At 43.6% G+C, this 25,816-nt stretch overlaps 1 protein-coding gene across 11 annotated transcripts in view; it reads left to right on the forward strand.

Annotated features, from left to right (window-relative positions):
- TRRAP (transformation/transcription domain associated protein) overlaps positions 1 to 25,816 on the forward strand; it is a 111,993-nt gene that overhangs the window by 13,343 nt on the left and 72,834 nt on the right. For all 11 annotated transcript variants that reach the window (XM_081255916.1, XM_081255906.1, XM_081255913.1 and 8 more), the window contains 16 exons: positions 381 to 458; positions 658 to 746; positions 1,575 to 1,671; positions 3,866 to 4,004; positions 6,186 to 6,264; positions 7,795 to 8,029; positions 8,660 to 9,026; positions 9,117 to 9,214; positions 9,718 to 9,912; positions 10,726 to 10,917; positions 13,419 to 13,584; positions 15,200 to 15,456; positions 17,489 to 17,689; positions 20,293 to 20,444; positions 24,005 to 24,204; positions 25,521 to 25,738. In XM_081255916.1, the coding sequence (XP_081112042.1) occupies positions 381 to 458; positions 658 to 746; positions 1,575 to 1,671; positions 3,866 to 4,004; positions 6,186 to 6,264; positions 7,795 to 8,029; positions 8,660 to 9,026; positions 9,117 to 9,214; positions 9,718 to 9,912; positions 10,726 to 10,917; positions 13,419 to 13,584; positions 15,200 to 15,456; positions 17,489 to 17,689; positions 20,293 to 20,444; positions 24,005 to 24,204; positions 25,521 to 25,738 (2,763 nt within the window). The remainder of the gene's footprint in view (positions 1 to 380; positions 459 to 657; positions 747 to 1,574; positions 1,672 to 3,865; positions 4,005 to 6,185; positions 6,265 to 7,794; positions 8,030 to 8,659; positions 9,027 to 9,116; positions 9,215 to 9,717; positions 9,913 to 10,725; positions 10,918 to 13,418; positions 13,585 to 15,199; positions 15,457 to 17,488; positions 17,690 to 20,292; positions 20,445 to 24,004; positions 24,205 to 25,520; positions 25,739 to 25,816) is intronic.

The following is a 25,816-nucleotide window of genomic DNA, read 5'->3' on the forward strand; positions in this document are numbered from 1 at the left end:
TTCCTGTTTATAAATACCTATGAATAAAACTAGGTAACTTGTACTTCTTGCTGTTGTTCTTGCAAGTAAGCAAGATAATAGATTAAAAATTTTTTTTAAATTTCTCCAGTGATTTGAATCTCTTAAGTTTTGACAAATTTTCCTGAGGTTTTTACTACAGGTATGACATTGTAAAATATGAAAACCTTTATATTAAATAACAGTTCTGTGTACTTTGTTTTCAAAGTAGTTTGTTTATTTCACCACAGATAATTATGAAGATGTGTCAGTATTTTCCCTTCCCTTTATTTCAGTGGGGTGATGTGCAATAGTGACACACTGATTAGGGCTATTTTAAGTGCCACGGTGATAACCTCAGTCCTCCTTTTCCTCTCTTGCAGCATTCCATCATTCCAAGAGGATCTCTTTCTTTGAAAGTGTTGGCAGAATTGCCCATTATTGTTGTTTTAATGTATCAGGTATGCATATTGCTTAGTAGCTTCTTGGGTTTGGGGCTTCCTATTTTACAACAAAGTTTACACCTAATTTTCTGTGGCAAATAGATGTGTATGATACACATGTGCTAACTAATGAATCTCATCACAGTTTCTTTGGTATGCCAAATTATTTTGCTATAAGCAGAGTGTAAAAGCATGACAATCTGATGTTTGCTTTTAGCTCTACAAACTGAATATCCACAGTGTTGTTGCTGAATTTGTGCCCTTGATCATGAATACCATTGCAATTCAGGTATCTGCACAAGCCAGGTGAGATTTCTTTGGTCAGTGATGTAGCTGACTACCATAGTTCTTTAATCCAAGTAAAAATGTACTTGCTGTCGTCATTTGTAAGACAAGAAAATTTGGAGTGATAAAATTTTGGTTAAACTTATATGTATTTTTGGCTTTCTGAAGTTGTATTTCGATGATGGGTGACACGTCTCAGTCTTTGGTGTCTTGTAAATTTAGAACTATCATTAGGCATTACTGTCCTCAGTTACAGCTTTGGGATATTCCAGGCTCTCTCACCTTCCTTCAAGCCTTTGTTCTTGCTGTTCCTCTCAGCACGAGGGCTAGAAAGCTCTTTACCCTCTTCGTTCTTCCTCACCCATCACCCTTAATCACCGACTCACTCATCCTCAAAGCCTCTCAGTGAAGCTTTTTCTCCAGCCTCACAGCATTCCTCCTAAGATCTTTGTCACTTGCTCTCTTGACTTGCGGCCTATCTGGCTCTAAGTCACTTGAGAGCAAGAGCTGAGGGTGAATCAGCCCTAACAGCCTCTGTGGCCACAGCAGGGGTCTTCCACTGGTCAAATAGGTGCCCTCATGCTGTCTTCTGGGACAGCAGGTCATTCTCGCCTTGGCTGTGGGGATTCAGATTGTGGCTGCTGCCCAACGGCCTGGAGATCTGCCTGCTTTATGCCTTTAAGGCCTTTAAGTTAGTCGGAACTGCATAAAAGTGTAGGTGTGTTTACTGTTGCTGCTGTGTAGAAATCAACCTTTTGGGCTTAGTAATTACTATAGGCTTTTAATTAATAGTAACATCACCGAAAGAGTTGAGAGCTAATATTGTTAATTTTGTTCACATCTCATTAGGCAACATAAGCTTTACAACAAGGAGTTGTATGCTGATTTCATTGCTGCTCAGATCAAAACATTGTCATTTTTAGCTTATATCATCAGAATTTACCAGGTAAGTTCATTGACTTTTGTTTTAAGTCAGGTTTACTGAGATATAATTTACATGCAGTAAAATTCACCTTTTGTAGGTGTACAGTTCGCTGATTGACAAATGTGTACAGTACAAATGCATACCTAACCACCAGTACGTCAAAATACAGAACATTTCCATCATCCAAAAAATTCCTTTTATACGTTTGTAGTCAATTTCCTCCTCCCACCTCCAGTCCCTGGCAAGCACTGGTTTGTTTTCTGTCTCCATAGTTTTGCCTTTTCCAGAATGGCATAGAGATTAATCACTTGGTGGACAGTATTTGTAACCTTTTGAGTCTGGCTTCTTTCACTTAGCAGTAATGCTGAGATTCATCCTTGTTATTTTATTGGTGACTTGTTACTTTTTATTCGTGGTTAGTTGTCTTAGTCTGCTCAGGCTGCCATAACAAAATACCATAGACTAGGTGTAAACAGCCAAAATTTATTTTCTCACAGTTCTGGAGCCTGGAAAATCCAAGATCAAGGTTCCAGCAGGGTTTGGTTTCTGGGGAGGCCTTTCTTCCTGGGTTGAAGGTGGCCACCTTCTTGCTGTGTCCTCCCATGGTGGTGAGGGGGACAGAGAGATCTCCTTCTCTTCTTTTATAAGGCCACAGTCCTACTGGACAAGGGCTCCACCTGTATGATCTCATTCAACCTGAATTACCTCCTAAAGACTCTTATCTCCAGATACAGTCACAGTGGGGGTTAGGGCTTCAACATATGAAATTTGGGGGGGTACACAGTTCAGGCCATAGTGGTGTATTCTGTTGTATGGGTGTAATCACGGTGTTTATCCATTCATCAGCTGATGGAACATTTGGATCATTTCCAATTTTTTTAAAGCATTTTATCAAGATATAATTCATATACCATAAAATTCACTCTTTTAAAGTGTACAGTTCGGTGGTTTTTAGTTTATTCACAGATTTGTACAACCATAATCACTATTCAATTTTAGAACAACTTTTTCACCCGAAAAAGAAAACCGTACCAATGAGCAGTGACTTCCATTCTTCTCTGACCCACCAGCCCCTGGCAACCACTAAAGTATTTCCTGTCTTTATAGACTTGCCTGTTTCATTTTTGGCTTAATAAAGCCATATAAATATTTGCACACAGATTTTTGTGCGGATGTATGAGGTTTATTGACTTTTGCTGTTATTGGAAGTTGTGTGTTATAGCAAATGATGTGGGAGAGATTGGAACTTCAAAAAATGGCATTATCAAGTAAAACTGATACAGAGGTTTTGGAGGCTTTTTTGAGGAACCTGTAGAGTAGTTTTATTTTTGTTTTTGCCACTTGGAGCTGTGGTCTCTCCTTACTTAAATCATAAGAACTTGAAGGAAAAAATTGATACCTTATCTCTCATTAGTCTTACAGTCTTTTTGAATAAAACTCTTGTATAGAGGTGGTTATTCTAAAGCATGGAATAAATTTAGTCCTGATCTATTCTAGAGCAATGGAATTGTATTATAATTGATCATTTTTTAAAAAGATTTTATTTCAGGAAAGTAAAAATGAAAATGTGGATGTCAGATTGTTTTTATTCTAAACCACCTTTGAGAACATTTGTAGCCTTCTCCCCCCTCCCTTTTTAATGTGTTTATCTCGATAATGATAACTTACACTAAGAAAATGGAACATTTGTTAAAAAAAAAAAAAATCTGCATTAGATACCCCTTGATATTTTAGTCAGCTTGAGTTATTGTGAATAACTTCCTGAAACACCTCAAAAGGCAGTTGTGACTGGAGCTCATTCTGAGCTGATTAAAGGTGTCTTTGGTGTCATTCACAACTTACATCAATGGGACGACTCAGTAAATAGTTTTGTTTTTTAACTTCAATATTTATTTCTTCCTCCTTCCCTTTGACAGGGAAGCAATACATATTCACTGTTGAAAGTTGGGAAAATACAGAAAATACAAGAAGGCCTCCATGATCCCATGATGTAAAAGAAACTGCTCCATGTGGCTGCCCCTCCTTCCAGGGTGGCATTGTGCACACAAACTGCTAAGACTTTTTGGACAGTACTTGTGTGTTAGGCCTGTTACTTTCTGAGGGTCCTTTGTGCCAAGCTTACTCTTACTGAATTTTTTAAAAGTTTATAAAACTTGGGTTTTTCTTAGCGACCGCCTATCAGTATAACTGTGTTGTTTTCCTTTTTCTTTTACAGGAGTTGGTGACTAAGTACTCTCAGCAAATGGTAAAAGGAATGCTACAGCTACTTTCAAATTGTCCAGCAGAAACTGCGCACCTCAGAAAGGAGCTCCTGATCGCCGCGAAGCACATCCTCACTACCGAGCTGCGAAACCGTACGTCTGTCTTGCCTCTGGCCACTCGCCTGTCTGTGAATGTGGGCCTGCTGCTGGCGGTCCATTGTGTGCTGAGCCTGCAGCTCACTCAGTATTTTTGGCTCTTTGTGTCCTTTCTTTATTGCTATTTTGGGTGTATTTTTTCTCCTTTATCTGCCTCTCTATCTCCCCCTCTCTCTGCCTGCCCATCCCTCCTTCCTTCTCTCCCTCCCTCTCTCTCTCTCTCTCTCTCTCTCTGTCTGTCTGCCCATCTTTTTTGCCTGCCACCAGGGTTCTCCCTTTGTCTTCTCAACAATTTCATAATTAATGTGATAATTTCCTTAGCACAGTTTACGGTCTGGGTATCTCTTAGTACTTCTCTCCCTTCTGACTGCCTGTCTTTTGACATTGCAAATAGCCATTTGCTTTCTGACTCACAGCCAGCAATCTTTAAAAGGTGAGAAGAAACAATCTTTAAAAGGTGAGAAGAAAACAGTGTTTTCTTTCTCTGTGTTGTGAAAATGATGAAAGAGTTTTAAATGGGATGTTTTAAAATCTGTTTACTGAAGCGACTGAGTTGTGTCTGGAGCACCATTGTCAGACTAACTTTCGGTATTCCTGCCACTGGAATAATAAGGACTTTGGAGGTGCATTGGGGAGCCTTGGAGCAGGAGGTTTCTCCTTGCTGCAGTGCTGACAGATTTAAAACCCTTCTCATGGTTATCAGATAACCTCTGATCCGTCACACATGACCAGGCCCTCGTTTGAGGCCATAAAGGTTGGTTTCAGTCTTGTTAACGCTACAAAGATTGACAGATATCCAAGATGCTACTCTCCAAGGTTAGATCGTGTTAGGCTGGTTGAATTCAGCTTTTAAAGACTGCTGTTGCTTTTTTTTTTTTTTTAAACAAGATACTTTATTTTGAAGCCCATAGTGGTTCCCAGACTTAAACAGGTAACATCATGACATCTCAAGAAGTTTTCATTGAAAGAAACCTATAAAGAATCATGTTAAATGTTAGCCATATTATAAATACAAAACATGTATGCATATATTTAAAATTTACACATCCACTACCAAATGTTGGTGAAAACATTCCTTTGTTGGCATCCAAAATGATATCAGACGGTCACCCATTTGTGCTAATCCTGAGGAGCAGTAGTTTGGAAAAACCTGACTGTTTAACAGATTTACCTGTTTCCCTAGAAACTCTGATTCTGGGTCTTGAAGGTGATCTGGAAGCCAGTGCCATGCAACTTAATTTCTTCTCTGCACGCATCACTCATCCCCGCAGCCGGCCCTCCGGCATGTGGGGTCTCAGCCCTCTGCATCTTTCCTCTGTGCCTCCTTCCTCCTGGCCACCTCGCCGTGGGCAGCGGGGAATGTCCCTCCTCCGACCTCAGGGACTACTTGTGGCTTCTCTCGTATTTCTTCCTGTGCTGCCTGGCCGTAGGAGGCATCTCTCCAGTGTGCATGTGTCTTTTTTTTCTTTGATCCTCAGAAGCTATTTGCTGGCAAAGAATGTACTATTTGCTCTACCGTTTGCCACCCTGTGTGCGCATCCTCAGAAACGCCGGTTGTCCCTGAGTGGGGACCAGCTGTTCCACCCCGTGGGAGGAGTGGGGGGAGGTTTGGTGGTGGCTCTGCCTGGGGGATTAGAGGGACAGAGTCTCTAGTCAGTCTCATCCCAAGAGTCAGGACCCCTAACTTGGGACCCATGCCTGTGAGAACACTAGGATGTCCTAGGCCTTTGTAATTCCTATAGAGAAGTATCCTTATTCCTCCATAATGACTAACCTTACAGTCTCGAAGAAGGGCGACTTCAGGGCAGTGGATAAAGGAGCCTTTAGGGAATACTGTCCCCTTGGGTGGATCATGCCAGCTTTTAAGGACAATGGACAGCACCACCCGGGAAGCACTGGGAGCGAGTTCCCCTCCAAGGATACGAGGCCTACAGTTTCTTAGTTTATTCTCTGACACTGAATGTGATCCCGACCGCGTCTCTGTGACATGTGGCTAGTGTGCCCCAGTACAGCCAGCGTCTTAGACTAAAGTAGCTCGTGTGCTGCCTTCCTGCTCCCCACACTGCCCGACACGTGGATTGCTCGTTGGTATAGGCTGGCTCCTGTGAAAGTACTGTTAAGTGATTTACGCACACCTGGTTTGGTTGGTGATGTATGCAATGGATGTTTGTGTTCCAGAGTTCATTCCTTGCATGGACAAGCTGTTTGATGAATCCATACTAATTGGCTCAGGATATACTGCTCGAGAGACTCTCAGGTATGATGTTGAACCCGTGATATCTGGTCTATTCAGTGCCAGGGACCGTGGATCCTGACACGTCGTTAGCATTTCAATGAGCGTGGACTGTTGGGCCTTTCCTCTCCCATTGGATTTAGAATTGCGGAAAGTTTCGGAAACGCCTTAGGTTGCTTCTTGTGCCTTGGCTTAATCAGAGTAGTTGTCTTGATTTAAATTGTAGGTAGAACTATCTGACTAGTGTTAGTTGTTTTGCTTTCTAAGTAGTAAATGCACCTTTTTATTAAAAAAAGAGTATTTGATAACCTACTAAGAAGAAAGGAGAGAAAACTTTTTGGTTCTCCATAGGGAGATCAACTAACGTGGCTAATATTTTGAACTGTTTCCTCCTAGTCTTTATTTCTTATGCATTTTATAAAATAAATATAGTTGTGATCATGCTTATTATTTCTAAAGGAGAGAATTAACATTTAATCATCTTTCACAATGCAAAATGGATCAACATTAGTCATTTTTTGGTTCTAACAAGGGAGGTGTGATTGATCGTATGAAAAATATGCAGAATATTCTGAAAATGGTGTAGACTGTTCACTGTGTTTTCTATATAAAACACTGTTGTAAAATATCGAGTAAGACATTCTTTATAACTTGGGGTTGAACCCGCCTGAATGGATGTTAGATTGAAACCCTCCAGTGTTTTCTGTCGGTCGCCCTTAGACAAAACCCAGACTCTTGACCATGGCATGCGGCCCCCATGGGGTTTGACTCTGCTCTCTCTGCTTGACCTGCTGCGGCCACGCGGGCCTCTGCAGCCCCTTGGCTCCCCCAGGCAGCTCCCACTCAGGGCCTTGACCTGCCTGTTTCCTCCAGATGGAAGTGTCCCTGGCTGAGGTCACAGAGCCGATGTCACCTCGGAGGGGCTTTCTCTGGCCCCCACCAGTTTTTCTCCTGGTGCCTTTTCACATCTCCTGCAGCACTTAGCAACTTGCACAGTTGATTTCTTTACTCGTGTGTTCCCCTCCGCCCTGGAAATAAGCTTCCTGAGGACAGGAGCTCTATTTGCTGGGGTCACTGGCATCCCTGGTGCTGGGCCCAGTGTCTGGCACATGGCAGGTGTCCAGACGTTCAGTGAGTGAAAGTGCTGGGTGGCCTGAACACTACTGTTGCGGCTCGATAAACTATATGGTATATAAGGTGTTATTTGACAGAGGCTATTCAGCTTTGAGCAGCAGAACCCGTTCAGTGCGTGATCAAGCTGGTGGTTACTTCTGCTCAGGTTAACTAGACGTGCTGGTATAAACACGATGCGCACAAAGTTAACCTTTTTAATTTAGAAAGTAAAGATTTAAGCAAAAAGACAAGGCTTGAGCCTTCTAATCACATAGCTGGGAGGAAGTAACAAGGGGGAAACTGGGACCCTATAAAGCGTGCCCCAGACGAGCCGTCCCACTGGGGGTGTTCCTGGGGCGCAGGTAGTGGTGGAGGTGGCGGCCCACAGCCGAGGCGGGTGGGGCCGCTGAGATGCGAACTAGCGGAGGTCTCTGCCCGCAGGCCCCTCGCCTACAGCACGCTGGCCGACCTGGTGCACCACGTCCGTCAGCACCTGCCCCTCAGTGACCTGTCCCTCGCCGTCCAGCTCTTCGCCAAGAACATAGATGATGAGTCCCTGCCCAGCAGCATCCAGACCATGTCCTGCAAGCTGCTGCTCAACCTGGTGGACTGCATCCGTGCCAAGAGCGAGCAGGAGAGCGGCAACGGGCGGGACGTGCTGATGCGGATGCTGGAGGTGCCGGCTCCCTCCGCGTCTTCACCGCGCGGCGCTCCGCTCGCAGGAGCGCTTTGCTGGCAGTTCACGGGCCACCCAGTTGCCGGCTTGGTCCTGGGTGTTTAGACCACCTGGGTTCAAATCCCCACTATCCCATCAACTAGCCAAGGATCCTTGGGCGAGATGCTTGACCCTCTGCTGGTCTGCGTGTCTTCTAACCAGGGACAGTCACAGTGTCTGCTTCCTAGGGTTGTTTGAGATGAGTAAGGCAGCGCGTGAGCTCTTAGCATAGTTCCTGGCGAGCAATCGGGAGAGGTGTTTTCTGGGACACCGCCTAGCCAAGTGCTACGTTATCTGTGAACTTCTCTGGAGAGATACCCAGGGTGCCTGGGTCAGGGGTAGATAGTGTGGATCCCGGAGCAGTCCCCGGTTGCATCCAGGCCCTGCTCATCAGGCCAGTCACCCAGCTCTCCTGAGCTGCTTCTCCATGGGTGAAGTGGAGATGGTGACACTTGCTGTAGTACCTGTGGGAGAAAAGCACCAACTTCAGTAGGTGGTTTCAGAGAGAGTTTTTTTCTGTCTTCTGGAAGGGTTGTTGGCCTATTGAAGAGGAATGATTTTTGTCTCCCTTCCACTTTCTCTTCCTGACAGGTTTTTGTTCTCAAATTCCACACCATTGCGAGGTACCAGCTCTCTGCCATTTTTAAGAAGTGCAAGCCTCAGTCGGAACTCGGAGCCGTGGAAGCAGCTCTGCCGGGGGTGCCCGCGGCCCCCGCAGCTCCCGGCCCTGCCCCTTCCCCAGCCCCAGTTCCCGCCCCAGCCCCGCCCCCACCCCCACCCCCCACCCCTGCCACCCCTGTGACTCCAGCCCCCGTGCCTCCCTTTGAGAAGCAAGGAGAAAAGGACAAGGAAGACAAGCAGACGTTCCAAGTCACGGATTGCCGGAGTTTGGTAAAAACCTTGGTCTGTGGTGTCAAGACAATCACGTGGGGCATAACGTCATGCAAAGCACCTGGTGGTAATTGTGCTCTTGAATCATTTTGACAAATGATGTTTTTCATAGAGTGGGTTTTATTCACATTAACTTATTGTGCTATCTCTTTTCCAGAAGCTCAGTTCATTCCCAACAAGCAGTTGCAGCCCAAAGAGACTCAGATTTACATAAAACTTGTGAAATATGCAATGCAGGCTTTAGATATTTATCAGGTAAGGCAGTGAGTGCCCTCAAACCAGGCTCCTGAGTGTGGAAAATGCCTCTTAGAATTAGAGGTGCTAGTGATGGAAGGGGTCTCAGAAATCTATTACTATTTGGATGGTCTAGAGTATTCATATACTGAGGTTTGCTTTTGTTCTGTAGCATAGGGTTGCATTTATGGTGAGAATTCCTGTAAGTGTCAGTGTATTTTGAGGGGCAGATGGTGTAAAGGGAATGCAATAGAAACGATACTTAATTTTACTAAATTTCTTACTGTTTTAAACACCTAACGAAGGTTTTTGTTTTGTGAGGTCTTTTTTTTTTTTTTTTTTTTTTTTGCAAATTTAGGGTGAGAATAGAGAATTTTAAAAAGATTTGGGAGGGGGGAGTTGGCGGAGATTTGTTATCTAATTCAAATACTCTGTTTTAAGTATGCAGTTGATCTGATTGTGTATTGGAATATATTCAGAGATATTCAGTTTTAATTCCCGTGTGTTTTTTTTTCCTGTGCTAGGTCCAGATAGCAGGAAATGGACAGACATACATTCGAGTAGCAAACTGCCAAACTGTTAGAATGAAGGAAGAGAAGGAGGTATTGGAGCACTTTGCCGGCGTCTTCACGATGATGAACCCATTAACGTTTAAAGAAATCTTTCAGACTACAGTCCCTTATATGGTGGAAAGAATCTCAAAAAATTATGCTCTTCAGGTATGACACTCTTTTCTTATGTTCTTTCAACATGTGTCAAATACTTGGTATTCCTTTTATTTTCTAAGTGATGTGCCCAAGGATAGTGCCGTAGAGCAAAATTTAGAGAACTATTAGGCTGTAGTAAAAAAAAAATTTTCAAAAGTTTAAGATGCTTTGGACCACTTCCTTTCATAGTAGAAATTAAATACGTGTTAGATGTAGGCTCTTGGTCCTAGATGGTGATGATAAAATGACAGATTAAGTACTTAAGTGAACTCCACTCAGTGCTCAAATCGGTTTTGTTTTTTTCTTTTGGTGGATAATTCATTTCTTGAAGTGTCTGATACAGATTTGATTTTGTAATTTTGGAAAGTTCATTATTTTTTCTTGAATCTGCTTTGGGGAGGTAATGATTTTTTTTTTTTTTTTTAACTGTGGAATAATGTGTGTTGTTTTAAGCCATTGCACTTTGGGGTAATTTGTTACAAAGTAATAGGTAACTGATACAATTGCCATACGGTAGTTTTCTTTTCTTTTTTTTTTCACAACTCACACACACACACTGTATTTTATTTTTACAGGGGATGAATAAACTGACACCAAGCATTGTAAATGGATGACCACAACAAAGGCAACAGTGATTGCAATTACCAAACATGAAACACACTCATACTATGTCATAATATTGACATTCAGTCCAGTAATCCTCCACTGTAACAGCTCCTTTACTTTGCAATGAAAATTGATTTGTATATTTTTTGCCTCTGAGTCGTTGTGGGATTTTTTTTTGGAAGTAATGATTTTTGTCACATGTGTTTCTTGTTTTGACAGATTGTTGCCAATTCCTTCTTGGCAAATCCTACTACCTCTGCTCTGTTTGCTACAATTCTGGTGGAATATCTCCTGGACCGCCTGCCAGAAATGGGCTCCAATGTGGAGCTCTCCAACCTGTACCTCAAGCTGTTCAAGTTGGTCTTTGGCTCCGTCTCCCTCTTCGCAGCTGAAAACGAACAAATGCTGAAGGTAAACTCAGATCCAAGCTATGCATTGTGTTTGGGTTTTTTTGTTCTTGCTTTTTAATTTTCTTCATTTTGAACAGAAACTGGAGTTGTTCTTTATATTTATAAATATTGTAATATTGAATTAATAAATGTTTATAACAAATCAGGGCCAAGTGTAGAAAACATTTTATGTGTTTCTAAAGCAGAGCTTAATCTATTTGTCTCCTAATCCAAAATGAACACTTCAGAGCTCTCGTGGTAGGCAGGGGTTGTCATTAGTCTTGGCACCCTGATTTTCTTTTTTAAATTCATTTCTTGTGTGGACCACACAAGTAGTGTAGGAGCACACTGTGCTTTTTTTTTTTTTTTTTAAATTGAGTGACGCAAAAGAATATAGGAGGAAAAAACATCTTACCTCTCAGATCCAATGGGAAATGGTTGGCTGTGTAACAGTTCTCATCACATACCCATCTTCCACAGCACATCTCTTCTGTGTTCATATTTTCTGTGGCAGCACATAAACATCCCATTTCAGGACTATTTGTTCATTTTTCCCCTCTGAATCAAGAGCTCTAGCCAATTTGTGTCCTTTATTAAGACCATCTGGGAGGGATGTGTCTCATAACACATTTTTATAGATGACTAATCCTATACGTATAATTTTATCTCATCAGTTATTTGATTCTAGCAAATGGCAGAAACCAATGCATGGTTACATCATCCACTAAAGGCAGCAGATGGAACAAAAACCTTATCAAAATTCTCTTCCACTTAATTTCTGTAGAAGGTTGAATATTATCATCAGTTCTGTCTGAAGAGAGATGTTTTCCCATAGGGGAAAAGATCCATTTTTTTCTGAAGTAAATATATAGGTGGTGATATAAAGCACCAGTAATTTGTGCTTTTATGTGACAGTTTCCTCCATTTTTTCAGTTATATAGTCATCAGCTGTCAACAACCTTGACGTTACTTTTGTGTTAGTATAAAAAGAAAATATTCAAATTTTTAGAAAGATATAAAATATTTAATAGTCTTTGTCCACATAATTTGGTATCTTCAAATAATTCCATTTTTGCCGATATCTGGGACAACTGTGTAGAACAACAACCAACAAAAAAGAGAATAAAACCTAATAGATTAGACAAGTCTAATGATGGGGTTTTGGAATGTTGTTCAAGAAAGATGTTCAAAGAATAATTTCATAGAACGTTTTGTCATGAGACTAATATATATGATTTATCCATAAAAGAAATATATCTTGCCATATACAGTATCACTGACTATACAGGTAGTTTATAGTTCACAGTTCACTTTAAATACACCTGCAAAAAAATTCACATCAAACTTAACCTGTCACATGTCAAAACTAGGATTTGAAGTACAAGATAAAAAACTAATCTGTCTTAAAATGTTGATTAAACTTACTATAAGCTAATAAAATGCTCATGAACACATTTTTCAATTAAGTCTTCTAAAACGTTACCATCTCAAATGTCTTTTGAGGTTCTTCCAAACTTTGCATGTATGGTATTTGGTAGTGAAGTTTCAGTTCCTTTAGGTTGCATTTTGCATTCTGGTAGTTAAGGAACAGGCTTCTTTCATTTTGTTTGATTTTCTTAAGTTTATTTTATTTTATAAATTTATTTATTTATTTCTTTTTGGCTGCATTGGGTCTTTTTTTTTTTTTTTTTTTTCCGGTACGCGGGCCTCTCACTGCTCTGGCCTCTCCCGTTGCAGAGCACAGGCTCCGGACGTGCAGGCCCAGCGGCCATGGCTCATAGGCCCAGCCGTTCCGCGGCATGTGGGATCCTCCCGGACCGGGGCATGAACCCGTGTCCCCTGCATCTGCAGGCGGACTCTCAACCACTGCGCCACCAGGGAAGCCCCCTGCATTGGGTCTTCATTGCCACGTGCGGGCTTACTCTAGTTGCGGCGAGTGGGGGCTCGTCTTCGTTGTGGAGCGCGGGCTTCTCATTGTGGTGGCTTCTCTTGTTGTGGTACATGGGCTTCAGCAGTTGTGGCACACGGGCTGAGTAGTTGTGGCTCGTGGGCTCTAGAGCTCAGGCTCAGTAGTTGTGGCTCACGGGCTTAGTTGCTCTGTAACATGTGGGATCTTCCTGGACCAGGGATTGAACCCGTGTCCCCTGCATTGGTAGGCGGATTCTTAACCACTGTGCCACCAGGGAAGTCCCTCATCTTGTTTGATTATTTGGTCTCATGAAGGACTGTTCACAAGAACAGTAGAGCTCACAGGCCCTCCAGTTCCTGTTGCAAAGTGTCTGCTCAGCATCATGTACCTACATAGTAAGATAGGAACCTAGTAAATGCTCCTTTCACAGCCAAACTGGTGGAAGCGTACATATGTTTTAAGAGAAATTAATTTGAGTCAAATAAAAGTTGGAAAATTTTTGTTTTGTTTTTCCTTTTGGAATAAATTCATCAAAATTAACTTCCATTCCTATCTTTTTGCAGTGAACCCTCCTCATTTAGAGCTTGTTAACCTGCCTTTTCTCCATCCTGCAGCCTCACCTGCACAAGATTGTGAACAGCTCAATGGAGCTCGCCCAGACTGCCAAAGAACCCTATAACTATTTCCTGCTGCTTAGAGCCTTGTTCCGCTCCATCGGGGGAGGTAGCCATGATCTCCTGTATCAGGAATTTTTGCCTCTCCTTCCAAACCTACTGCAAGGTCAGCGCAGTGATGTTGGTTGCCTTTTAGTCTTGTGCGCGTGCATGGGTCTTGCTTCCCTTGGTTGCTGGGGTTCCTGCTCTGCACCTGGCGAAGGTCATGGTGAGGGGATGTATGTACATGTCCCCTGCAGTGTGTGTATGTGTGTGTCCATCCCTGTGTCCTGCTCTCTTTAAAGGCAGTGGATCTTTAAAGGGATGGGTTCTTCTCCCTGCTCAGAGTTGAATGGGAGTTGCAAGGTCTTAGTTACCCCGGTTAGGACTTTGTTACATTTTTGTAGCGTTTGGTAAGCAGTTCTAGAAAATGGTTTAGTAAGATCAGGGATCCCTAGATTGAAAGAGAATCAGAACAAGAAGGGAAAAAAACAAGTTACAAAGCTGATATAAGCTTTATATAAAATACGTTAAAATATGTTTATATTTTTACCTAGTTGCTAACTTGCATAAACAGAATTCTTTTATTCCAGTGTGTTAGGAATGCTTTCAAGGTATATATAACTAAAAGGGATATTGGGTCCAGTGAATGTTTACAGGTATGAACTGACTAGAAACACTATCCTAGGAATTTTTTTTTTTTTTTTTTTTTTGTAAGGGTGAGCGCTTGGCAAGGTATTGAATCTTCGCAACTGGGAAATCCTTGAAAATGATGAATGTAACATGGCCCTACGTCCCCCAGGCCAGGTGCTTAAGGAGGCCCATAGTCAGGCTCTGTCGTCCGTGTTTGACCCCGTCCCCAGTCTTCCCCAGCCTGCACCCTCGGCTCTGATCAGTCTGATTTTCTCTCCTGTGCTCTTCCCAGCCTTACTTCTCCCCACCTGGTTTTGTTCAAGTGCATCCCCTCCTTGGGAACTGAGCCGTGCCCTCTCCTCATCCACCTTCTCCTTTGGATTCTGAATCTGATGTGGCTGCTGTGTGATGCCTTGGCCTTCCCTGATAGCTCCTCTTTCTTCAGCTTCAGCTGCCTGGGACGTGCCTTGTTTGCGGCCACTGTTACTTGCTTTTCTCTTTCCACTTGTCTCAAAGGTTCTGTGGGCAGGTCCTGATCTGACATGTTTTAGGAGGGGGCTCAGTAAATACTTGGTTACCCTCGTGAAAAGTTGGGGGGTTGTGTTTATGAGCAGGAAGCTCCTCCCATTTATAAAAACCGAAAGTGGATTTTTTTTTAATGTTTGTTTTAGAGCATAGACATCACTGTGGTTTACTGGAAATCTGAAAAAACACGTAAGGTTATAAACATCAAGCTTGATATGGACACGTCATATTGGAGTCTGTTTCTTTAGATTGGGCTTATTCATAGCATGACATGATTTTTAAAAGTTTGATGTATAATATTTATTAGTCCTTAATATTAAATTAATTTAACAACATTAAATAATATTAATTGTAACTGAAACTATGCAGCCTGCTGTTGTCACCATGAATAAGGTAGACGGAAGAGGTCACAGGGTACAGTTACAGAATAGATTTAGTTAATACAGAAATTATAAGGCTTAAAAAGCCTTCCTATTATCAGGTTGATGTTTATGTGAAAAGGCGGGTCACTTATTCTGTACAGTTAACTTGGGCACGTGTCTGGGAAGTCACTTCCCCCTGACGGCCTCACACCCTGTATCTAGGGCTGAACATGCTGCAGAGTGGCCTGCACAAGCAGCACATGAAAGACCTCTTCGTGGAGCTGTGTCTCACGGTGCCCGTGCGGCTGAGCTCGCTCCTGCCCTATCTGCCCATGTTGATGGACCCCTTGGTGTCGGCTCTCAACGGGTCGCAGACATTGGTCAGCCAAGGCCTGAGGACTCTGGAGTTGTGTGTGGACAACCTGCAGCCCGACTTCCTCTATGACCATATCCAGCCGGTGCGTGCAGAGCTCATGCAGGTAAGTCTGCGTTTCCGTGCCGCCAGCAGAGGGCGCCAGGACTTACGTATCTAGTTCTCACTGAGGATTTTAGGCTGTCAGTTTCAGAAGTGACTGGCCACTGTTGAGCTCGCTGTGCGGAGTGGTGGGCTCCCTGCTCTCTGGTTTGCTACTGGTGTAGCCTCCAACTTGCTGTGTGAGTCTTCTGGCTTATGAAACGATGTAAAGAAATATTGCAGGTATTGAGTGAATATTTGTTTGGCAGTATTGCTCCCCTTTCAGAGGGCTTTCACAGTGTCACGTTCTCGTGAAGTTGATGACTTGGGAAGGCAGGTGTTAAATGGCTGCTGTTTCTTCCAGGGAGATCCTCTCTTTATCCAGGAGAGATGTCAAGTTACACAGTAGAGATGCAAACTTGTAAAGGAAGTGGAGCTGTCTGGCCACCCCCAAAGGAAACAGAGCAGATAAGGAAGGAGGTGGTTTTGAAACCATTTTATGTTTTGTGGTCATTAGAGCTCAGTGTCAAATATCAGGTTATTCCTTCATGTTTTGCTGATGGTAATGATTTGTAACGTGGTTGGTAATTGTTCGAGATTCAGGCTGCCTGTTGCTCACTCACCTGTCCCTTTGCTGTAGAGTATTTGGCCCCAAGTAGGTAGTCCGAATGCCAGCTTTCTGTGACGGGCAGTAACTCAAGTACAGGAGTCTCTGGACAGTAGGTTGGAGGGTGCAACCAGGGCTCGCCTGCCAGTCCTGAAATTTACATCTTGGGCTCCATCAGGCAGGAGAGCATGGCCTAGAGGTTGGGTTGGAGCCTCCAAGTCCAAGTCCAGTCATTTGGAGGCTTGACTCTCGAGCCTGAGCGGAGAACAGGACCGTTGGTTCTGGAAGGCAGACCGTGGGCCCAACCCAAGCCTGGGTGAGCTCCCTGTGGGAAGAGGAGGCAAGGATGGGTTCGTGGGCCTCTTGCCCTTCTATGGGGCAGACAGCCCCAGGGAGAATTGGGTCAGGGCTGCTTCTTGCTTTTGGAGGCACAGTTACCCTACCTGCTGGACAACTGGCAGAGTACCGTCAACCTGCTCCGAACCTGTGCGAGTGCTGGGAGATTGGACCCTCCCGTTCCCAGTGCCGCCCCCTCCTGGTGAGGTGAGCAGAAGACCCCTCTCCTGAGGATACCTGAGCTTTGGGTGGGCCAGGTGGAGGGTAAGGAGTCTTAGACTACATCTCTCGACAGTCATGAAGGGAAGCCTCTTTGGACCTCCAGGAATGTAAGAGAAATTGGAATTTTGCTCTTAAGAAGAGTTCTAAGATTTTATGTTGACTGTCATTGGACACTAATACCTGGCATTGTTACAGAAGGTGGTCTAAGAAAATAGGTTTAAATAGTGAGCTATGGTGATTATCAGGGCTTATGATAATTTAGGTGAAAAGGTGTGGGAAAACTGAGAGTGTTGTGGAACAATTGAGTATGTCTCTGTTCCTTATACTAATTGTGAGTACAAGGTACACAGTAACTCATTTTTCCCGTAATGCAGGTCCCTTTATGATCACTGTTTTCCCTCTTCACTCTCCTTTGTAATATCAGATTTGAAATGTAAAAGGTAGTTTATGTGTCATGTTTGTAAGTTATAAAGCCTAATAATAGAAGTAAAAACCTGAGAAGGCACCATCTAACCCAAGGTCAAGAACTGTGCCAGCAAATTGTGTTTTCCTCTCTGCTCCCCCATCCCATTTTGTATATCTGCCCAAACAATGTGTGGTTCAGTTTTCTTGCCTTTGAGCTCTGCACTGTTTATGACATGCTACCATTTGTACTGCAGAAGCGTGGAAGAACATTTATATTTATATGTGCATTTTCTGTAAAGTCATACGATTTCTCTGGAAGGACACACCTGACTAACATCGTTGGTTTCCAGAAGGGAACTGTGTGTTTGGGGGATGGAGGTGGGAGGAGGAGTTTTTGCCGAAAAGTCTTTCGTAACTTTTGAGTTGGGATTGGGGGACCGTGGGACGGCATCGCCTCAGAGGGTTAATGAAAGCGCATGACTTTCAGGCTTTGTGGCGCACTTTACGCAACCCTGCAGACAGCATTTCGCACGTGGCCTATCGTGTCCTTGGTAAATTTGGTGGCAGTAACAGGAAGATGTTGAAGGAGTCCCAGAAGCTGCACTACGTCGTGACTGAAGTTCAAGGCCCCAGTATCACAGTGGAGTTTTCTGACTGTAAAGCATCTCTTCAGCTCCCGATGGAGAAGGTAAATTTTGGAGTCTCTGAGAGTTTCTTAAAGATACTGTAAGTTTCATTTTAAGACATTTAATTTCTATTTGAAAACATGGAAATAGAACATATACTTTTGGGGTGGGAATTTCTAACTCAAAGAAGATGAAGATTTACTGGGGCCCAGCTTGGTCGGTTGGAGCTTCCATCATTCCAGGAGGCCAGTGGGTGGTGTTGCCCCTGAGGACGTTGGACCCTTGGGCAGGGCCGTCCTTCCTGATGGACCAGGAGGTGTCACCCAGCCTACCCCACCCTTGCACTTGGTCTGTTTTTATGTCCAATAGGTTTTACGTTGTGTCATTTAGAACCCAGGTTAGTCCCGTTCCTGTCTCATTCCCGTCACTCCTGAGTACCTGCTTCTCTCCCAGTCTCTATCCAGACGTGGCTCCTTAGCCCACGGCGGACAGCTCTTTGGTTTCTCTCTGTGTGCCCTTTAGAACACCTCTGCCCTTGTATAAAAATCAGCAGACTTTCCCCAGGTGTTGTAGAGCACGCAGCTGCTTCTGCTTGATCCTTACTGAGCACCGCCCCTTCACCTTACTGACCCCTCCTGGTCTTGTGTCACACAGCTAAGGTTGTATTTATTACAATCTACATTGTGTTGTCTCCTTTTTATTATATGACCAGCCTTCCCGCCTGCGTTACAGCTATTGTTACCATGTCTTTTCAGAACACTTATCTAGCCGTTAATATAATGTGCATTTTTGGAAAGGGTTTTATAGAAGCCTTTCACGTGTATCTGAGTGACTCAGCCATTTCAGTGAGCCAGACGTTGGCTGGGATTCTTGAACTACTTGCAGGCCTTAACAGCCTGTCTTAACAGCGTCCTGTGGCCTGGAACCACTCAAAGCCCTCCTTTTGCTCAGGCTCATTCTATTCTGTCCTGATGCATTGTATTGTAGAACTCAGCTTGTTTACCTTTCTGTATAAGGAGTTTACACACAGTAGTGATTTCTGTAATTTTTTTTTAAGCCAGACTACCGAACATTTGTGAGGAAGGGTACCCATCACGGGTAATGTCAGTCTGGAGTCGTTTCCTGTTGTCGTCTCTCAGTCCACCTGTCCCCCCTACACACACACACACACCTTTCCCCCCAAGTTTCTCAAACACACAAATTGTGTCCACCCCTCTCCCAGCCCCACCCCATAGAACGGTGTTGCCCTTTCCAGTCTTAGCTTCTCATCAAAACCTTTATCTAAATACTTACCATATAAACACTAGTTTCCCTGTAAGAAAATACAACTAAAATTCTGTCTTTACCTTGAAAATTACCACAGTGAACATACTGTGAATCTAGCCCATTGCCACCTTTTAGGTCATTTCCTTAAGTTAGGATTCTATTTGCTTTAGCCCCATCAGTGGCAGGGTTGGTATTAGAATGAAAACTAAGACATCTGACTTTTATTTGACCTCTGCATAGATTAAGCAGAGCAAGAAAATCCCTGTAGAAGTAGTTCTTCCCCAAAGCATCTAAAGCATGGAAGAAACCAGGTTTTGAAGACAAGCTTCCATGGTCCTCCTGGACCCTCCCAGGGACTCCGTGGTGCTCTCGGAGCCCTTCTCCCAGCAGGTAGCATCCTGAGGGCCGTGGCACACCCTGCAGGGCTGAAGGAACCAGCAGGGAAGGGGATGACCAGCAGGGCGAGTGTCAGCGTATTTACATGACAACAGTTCTGCTTTTGGCATACTTTACAATCCCTTTTTTGGCAGGGAAGAGACAGGTAATTGGCTCGTAAGTTATGTTGATTCTTAAAAATAATACTTCCCAGACTGTCCTTGCATGATTTATTACATAACCCTGAGCAGGTCAGAGGCAGCAGGAGAAAGGGCACTTCTGTGATGCCCCAGAAGAGCTCGGACACGCAAGCCGGGGGTGATGCAGTGAGGGGCCCTTGTCACCCTCTGTGCTGTGTCACCTGGCTGCGTCTGGAGGGTGGGGCCCCTGTCAGCTCTGGTTCCTCACACGGGGCCGGGATAAATCTTTAATCTTCAACACAGATTAGGGCTTTGATTTCTAGGTATATAAGTAACTTTAACATTAATATCTTAGCTGTTAAAGACTCCAAGTGTTTTTTCATGTGTGATTGTTCCTTCCCTGCCTTCCTGGTCAACCTAATGAAAAGGCTAAAATGTGTATGTAGCTATGTAGGTTTTCTGAAAAAATGAAGTAAACCCTCTTTTAAAGAGAGAATTTAGTAAAAGCTTAGGAAAGTCATCTTTTAGTTTTGAACTGAGACGACTCAAATGGTAGTTTAATCCAGCAAATCTACCACAAGAGGCCTTCTGAGCTCACTTAATTTCTGGAATCTCTCATTGGCTACTTAAGCATGAAATTAGTGAACTCCACGTCCCATTTCAGTTTGAACCATGGCAGCTCTTTATGTCATAATACTTCTGTCACCTTCTCTGGAGGTTTCATTTGGAGAATACCTGCTAGCCTGTCTGCAGGCCCCCTGTGCTCTCTTCAGGAGCAAGCATGCATTCAGGTTCTTCTGGGTGGTGCACGTGCTTTCCGTGCAAGCTTTTCAGAGTCATGTCATTTCAGCACAGACTACAGTTTTTGCGTTTCTTTGCTGTAGGCCATTGAAACGGCTCTGGACTGCCTGAAGAGTGCCAACACGGAGCCCTACTACCGGAGGCAGGCGTGGGAAGTGATCAGGTGCTTCCTGGTGGCAATGATGAGTCTGGAGGACAATAAACACGCACTCTACCAGCTCCTGGCACACCCTAAGTATGCTGATGATTTAATTCTCTGTGCTGGGACATAACTTGTTTCAGAAAATTAGGGATGGTGAGGACCTCCCAGATCTCTTAGTGTTTTAAGTATGTTCCTTCAGTTCAGGAAAATGACATGTTGTTTGCTCAGCAATGCTTCTCTTGCCTTTTAGAGAAAATAGGAAGAAGCTTGGGCGCTTGCGAGTTAGAGTTTCTCTCAGTCGTAATCCTCCTTTAGTATTGCCTCCTCCACTAGGGCACAAGCTTCAGGAATCAAGGGTCAGTCCTCTCTCCCTTCGGCTCACCGTTACATTTGCAGCACCTGCACGTGATAGGTGTTCAGGGGATCTTTTGCTTTTCCAATCCAGAGTGATCCTTTTGTGTGACATTTTTATTTCGCTCATATCACTTAAGGCTGTGACCTTTGTATAATGATCTTTTGTGGTAATGTATGTTTGTCATCTTTCTGTGTTATAGGTTTCAAGGAAGAGGTTTTTCCTTTTGTATTTTTACGTTTTTCACAGCGTCAAAGATAATGCCAGATATGTAGTAGGTGCTCAGTTGTTGAAAGAGCATTGGAGAGAGAGCAGTGAGAAATAGCCAAGTGCACAAGGAAATAAGGCAGCATGAATAAGAGCCCACAGAATCAGCAGAAAGAGATCTGCTCAGACTGCGGATATGAGGATCTCCACAGCTAGGTTATAACTATGCTTCTGCTGTGTTTAAAATAAATGAAAGACAAACTTGAAAACATTCCAAGAAATTACAAACCTTATAAAAATTGACCAAGCAGATTAAAGAAAAAAAAGCAGAAATAGAATCTTTAGATAAGAGATAAGTCAAAAGAAATTATCCAGAATGTGTGCAGAGAGAGAGAGAAAGATGAAAAATTTAAAATTAAAAAAGAATTAAGAGACATGTAGAATAGTGTGAAGTGGCATAGTTGCTTGAAGTCCCACAGGAATGAAGAGCAAAGAAAAGGGCAACATGTGGTCAGATGTAATTGGGGTATAGCTAAGGCTATATTTTGAGGGAAACTTTTAGCCTTAAGAATCATAATAGACTGGAAACAGCCCAGATGTCTGTCATCTGTGGTGCGTGGATACAACAAAATCTCAGCAGTAACAAGGAATTAACTACTGACTCGTGTTCCAAGATGAACAGATCATTTCCAACACCAGGCTAAGGGAAAGAAGCCAAACCCAGGGCTGCATATTGTATGGTTCCTTTTTTTTTTATGTAATTTTGAAAAATTTTTTTTAATTTTTTGGCTGTGTTGGGTCTTCATTGCTGTGTGCGGGCTTTTCTCTCTAGTTGGCGGTGAGCTGGGGCTACTCTTCATTGCGGTGTGCGGGCTTCTCATTGAAGTGGCTTCTCTTGTTGCAGAGCATGGGCTCTAGGCGCACAGGCTTCAGTAGTTGTGGCTCATGGGCTTAGTTTCTCTGCGGCATGTGGGATATTCCCGGCCCAGGGATTAAACCTGTGTCCCCTGCATTGGCAGGTGGATTCTTAACCACTGCGCCACCAGGGAAGTCCCAGCATAATGCTTTTGAAACTCATCCATGATGCAAAATTTGTCTGTAGTTTGCTTCTTTTCATTGCCGAATCATATTCTCTTGTATGGATATAAAATGGTGATTTTCTACCTCCATGTGCTCTTTTTTTTTTTTACAAAGGAAGAGCTTTTTCTGTCTCCTTTCATATTTGTTTAGAGTAGTACGGACTCATGGATTCTTAATTTATTTAAGGGGTGGTAGTCCATTAATTTGGTGACCAGATTGTCTAGATTGAGTCACTGAGAGCCCCTCCTGGCTGGCTCCTGTATTCCTGTGTCGTGTCCCCATCAGTTTCTGAGCATCCTTTGTAGCTCAGCAGTATGTTTCTGGATCACCTCGTGCCCTCTCTCCCCCAGCCCTGGAGTCACCATTCCCTTTCAAAGGAATGAGGGCTCCTGAAGAAATGGACACAGACCAAGGTCTCTCTGCTAGGTGTGCTCATTGTTTCTAAGCCTTTCAGCTGAATTTTTTGGTAAACAGAAGTTGATGATATTACTGTGGTCAAGGTGATAAATTTTTCCTTTTGTTTTATGCTTTTTATTATATTATTTGTAAGAAATCATCTTCTGCATCCTCATCGTGAAGATACTCTTGTATTATCTTCTAAAAGCTCTGTAGTTCTGTCCTTTGCATTTTGATCTTTATCCTCTAGAATTAACTTTTGTGAATGGAGTGGAGTAGGGGTCCATGTTTATTTTTTGCCCTTTGGATATTCAGGACCCACTTATTTATAAAGACTGTTTGTTCTCCATCTCTGCGTTCATAGATTGAGTACCTTCTAGAACCAGGCTCTGTTCAAGGTTTGTGTGTAAGACTGCATCCTTGCCTTCAAGGAATTTATATTCTAGTGGGGTAGACGGACAACAGCAGAAACAAATGCATAGTATTTCAGCTAGTGATAAGTGCTACTATGCATTGCGGGCTAAGTAGTGCTCTGGGCCAGAGGGAGAGTGGGGTGGGATGGGGCTGAGTTAGGGCCTCAGGGGAACACCAAGAAGACTTTAGATTTTGCCCTATGTTTCACAGGAAGTGGATGAAAGGCTGTGACTTACTCTGGCTGACCGCAGGTTTTCTTGGCTTAAGCCAGAGGAGCAAGTACTGGGGTGTCAGGAACAGTGTGGAAGAGCAGGCCGGGGGGATGGTGGGACTCAGATGTCTGTTTGGGTTAGTTGGACACAGTGGCCTTTTAAAGAGCGTGATTACAATCTGGAAAAGAGCTGAGGAGACGTTCAGGTGTGGGGTGGGGAGTGTGACCACCACTCTTCCCTCTGTTTGAAGATGCTGCACATGGAAATGAAGGGCCTGTGTATTTTATTAGTTTTGGGGGCAGAACCAGAGAGTGAGTGGGCAAATATTAGAGGCAGACTCTGGTCACAGAAAGAAATTTCTGTTATTTGGACCAGTTCGTGGTTGGAAGAAACTAAAAATTTTTAAAATATTGATGACCATTTCTTATCCTTGTGTTTGATGTGTGCTTCCCTGACTCTGCTTTCTTGGGTTTTAGTTAATCTCATATAATTGGCAGTAAATCCTTTATCCATTTAGACCCATAGCCCCATTTGATTCTGTACCTAGTGGTGTGATTTTTCAACATATAAAAGGTATATAGTTGCCTTTAAGTAATAGCTTTTTTCATCTCTATTTGATCATTGATGCTTCTTACAGTTTGGCTTATTTAATTATAAAAGACTAACATCAAACATCAAATTTCTTAAAATAGAAAATAATTACAAAAATATTGAATGTGCTGTCCTTTTGTAATTTATCTCTGTATTCATTACCTGTGCTCATATTAGGTAGAACATATTTGTTGTCTCTTAAACCATTGGCTATAAACATTCATCACGAAATTCATCATGTTTGATTCCAAAATGTTGCTGAAATTAAAGCAGAGAAATGAACTCACTCAGGCCTCTCTGCACAAGAGGAAAGTGGGCAGGTTGAAGATAAGTAAGTTGTAGTGGAATCATTGGCTCAGGACTTGAGTGTTGTGATGATGGATTTAATTGTTTTCTTCCAGCTTTACAGAAAAGACCATACCCAATGTCATCATATCACATCGCTACAAAGCTCAAGACACTCCAGCTCGGAAGACGTTTGAGCAGGCTCTGACCGGGGCGTTCATGTCCGCTGTCATTAAAGACCTCCGGCCCAGTGCCCTACCCTTTGTAGCCAGCTTGATTCGCCACTACACGATGGTGGCAGTTGCCCAGCAGTGCGGTGAGTGGGACAGAGAAGTGGTGGGTTGAGGCCTTCGGGGAGCTTCAAAAACTCGGTCAGACGCTGTGTTTCAGAGAAGCTTGAGTTTGGCTGGTTGGTTTTTGGCTTTTGTTTCATAGTTTTCCACTCATTCTATTGACAGAGATAGTTGGTATGTCAGCGGTGGGTACTGTATTCACTTGAAAATTGTCACCAAGTTTTACCTATAAAATACACCGAGTTTAACATTTTGGCCCTTTGTTTTTCATCTTGGGGACTGAGTACTTTTGGACCCTCTGTGTGTAGAACAGGGACAGTTCGTGGCCACACCCCTTGCTGGTCCCCTCTCCTTGGCGGTGTTTCCAAGGCTCTGCCTCCGCTCTGCCGCGTCATCCGCTGGCCGCTCCTCGGTCTCCAGGCTCTGCTCCTGGGGCTTCTGGCGTCATCCTGCCTGGGTACTTCTCACCTCTGCTCCGGGTTCTCAGGCTCTGGGTGGTGAAGGACCCATTTTGTTTGTCTCTGTGTTTCTAAGCCACTGCAGACTGGTGATTTTGGAAAAGACAGTAAAAATGTCACCACACCGCCAATTGCTAAGTTTCTGAACACTTAATCTCACCTTAATCTCAGTGCTGGTCAGTGGGCACGCACACTTGAGTAGCGCTTCGGGTCCTCGGAGCCCCTCACGCTCCATCGACAAGTAGTTTTCTCCAGACACTGCAGAGCACAGAACTTCCCCTCCTTTTTTTTTTTTTTAACTCTTCCTGCCTGGACAGTCAGTGCTGTACAGTTTAACACTTAGGTTGTTTCTCAGTGTTTCCAGCAGACCTGTACACTTCTCAGTAACTCCCATCTTGCCACGTGCTGGGTGCCTGCCAGGTATGAATGAATAGTTGCTGACAGACTGTTCTCTGTGTGGGTTAGGTTTTGTAGGTGGATGTTGTTGCTTTTTACTGTTACTTGTATGTCAGGAGTGTCCAGAGCATAACCCATGGTCATTCCCATATTGTACCTCTTGGCCTCGCTAATGATTTTTTTAAAGAAGATACCTGATTGTGGTTCTCATTTTAAACTAATACATCTTTGAATTGGGATTGAGAAAGTGTGAAAATATCAGTGTGTAATGGAAAATGTTCAGAAAAATAGCCTTAGTGCAAGTCAGACCACTTAGTTTATAAACAACTGCAGTTTACCAGCAGTTGGTCTGGAGTACCAAGGTTGGACTTTTATTAAATTCCTAACCTCAAGGAAAAACACGAGGTAGTTTTGCAATTTGAGGGACGAGAATGTTTGTGGAGCTAAACCCGACTTTCCCTCGTGCCCTCTGCCTCTCCTTTCAGGTCCCTTCTTGCTCCCCTGCTACCAGGTGGGCAGCCAGCCCAGCACCGCCATGTTTCACAGTGAAGAGAACGGGTCGAAAGGAATGGACCCCTTGGTCCTCATTGACGCGATAGCTATTTGTATGGCGTATGAAGAAAAGGAACTTTGCAAGATCGGGGAGGTGGCCCTTGCTGTGATATTTGATGTTGCGAGTATCATCCTGGGCTCAAAGGAGAGGGTAAGGAAGGACTGAGGTCTGTGTGGGTGTGTTTGTGCTTGAGGATAGTCATTCTAGAAATCACTCATAGTGTAAGAA

Source organism: Mesoplodon bidens, assembly GCF_964165515.1.
Source record: "Mesoplodon bidens genome assembly, chromosome: 15".
In the NCBI taxonomy this organism is placed as follows: Eukaryota; Metazoa; Chordata; class Mammalia; order Artiodactyla; family Ziphiidae; genus Mesoplodon; species Mesoplodon bidens.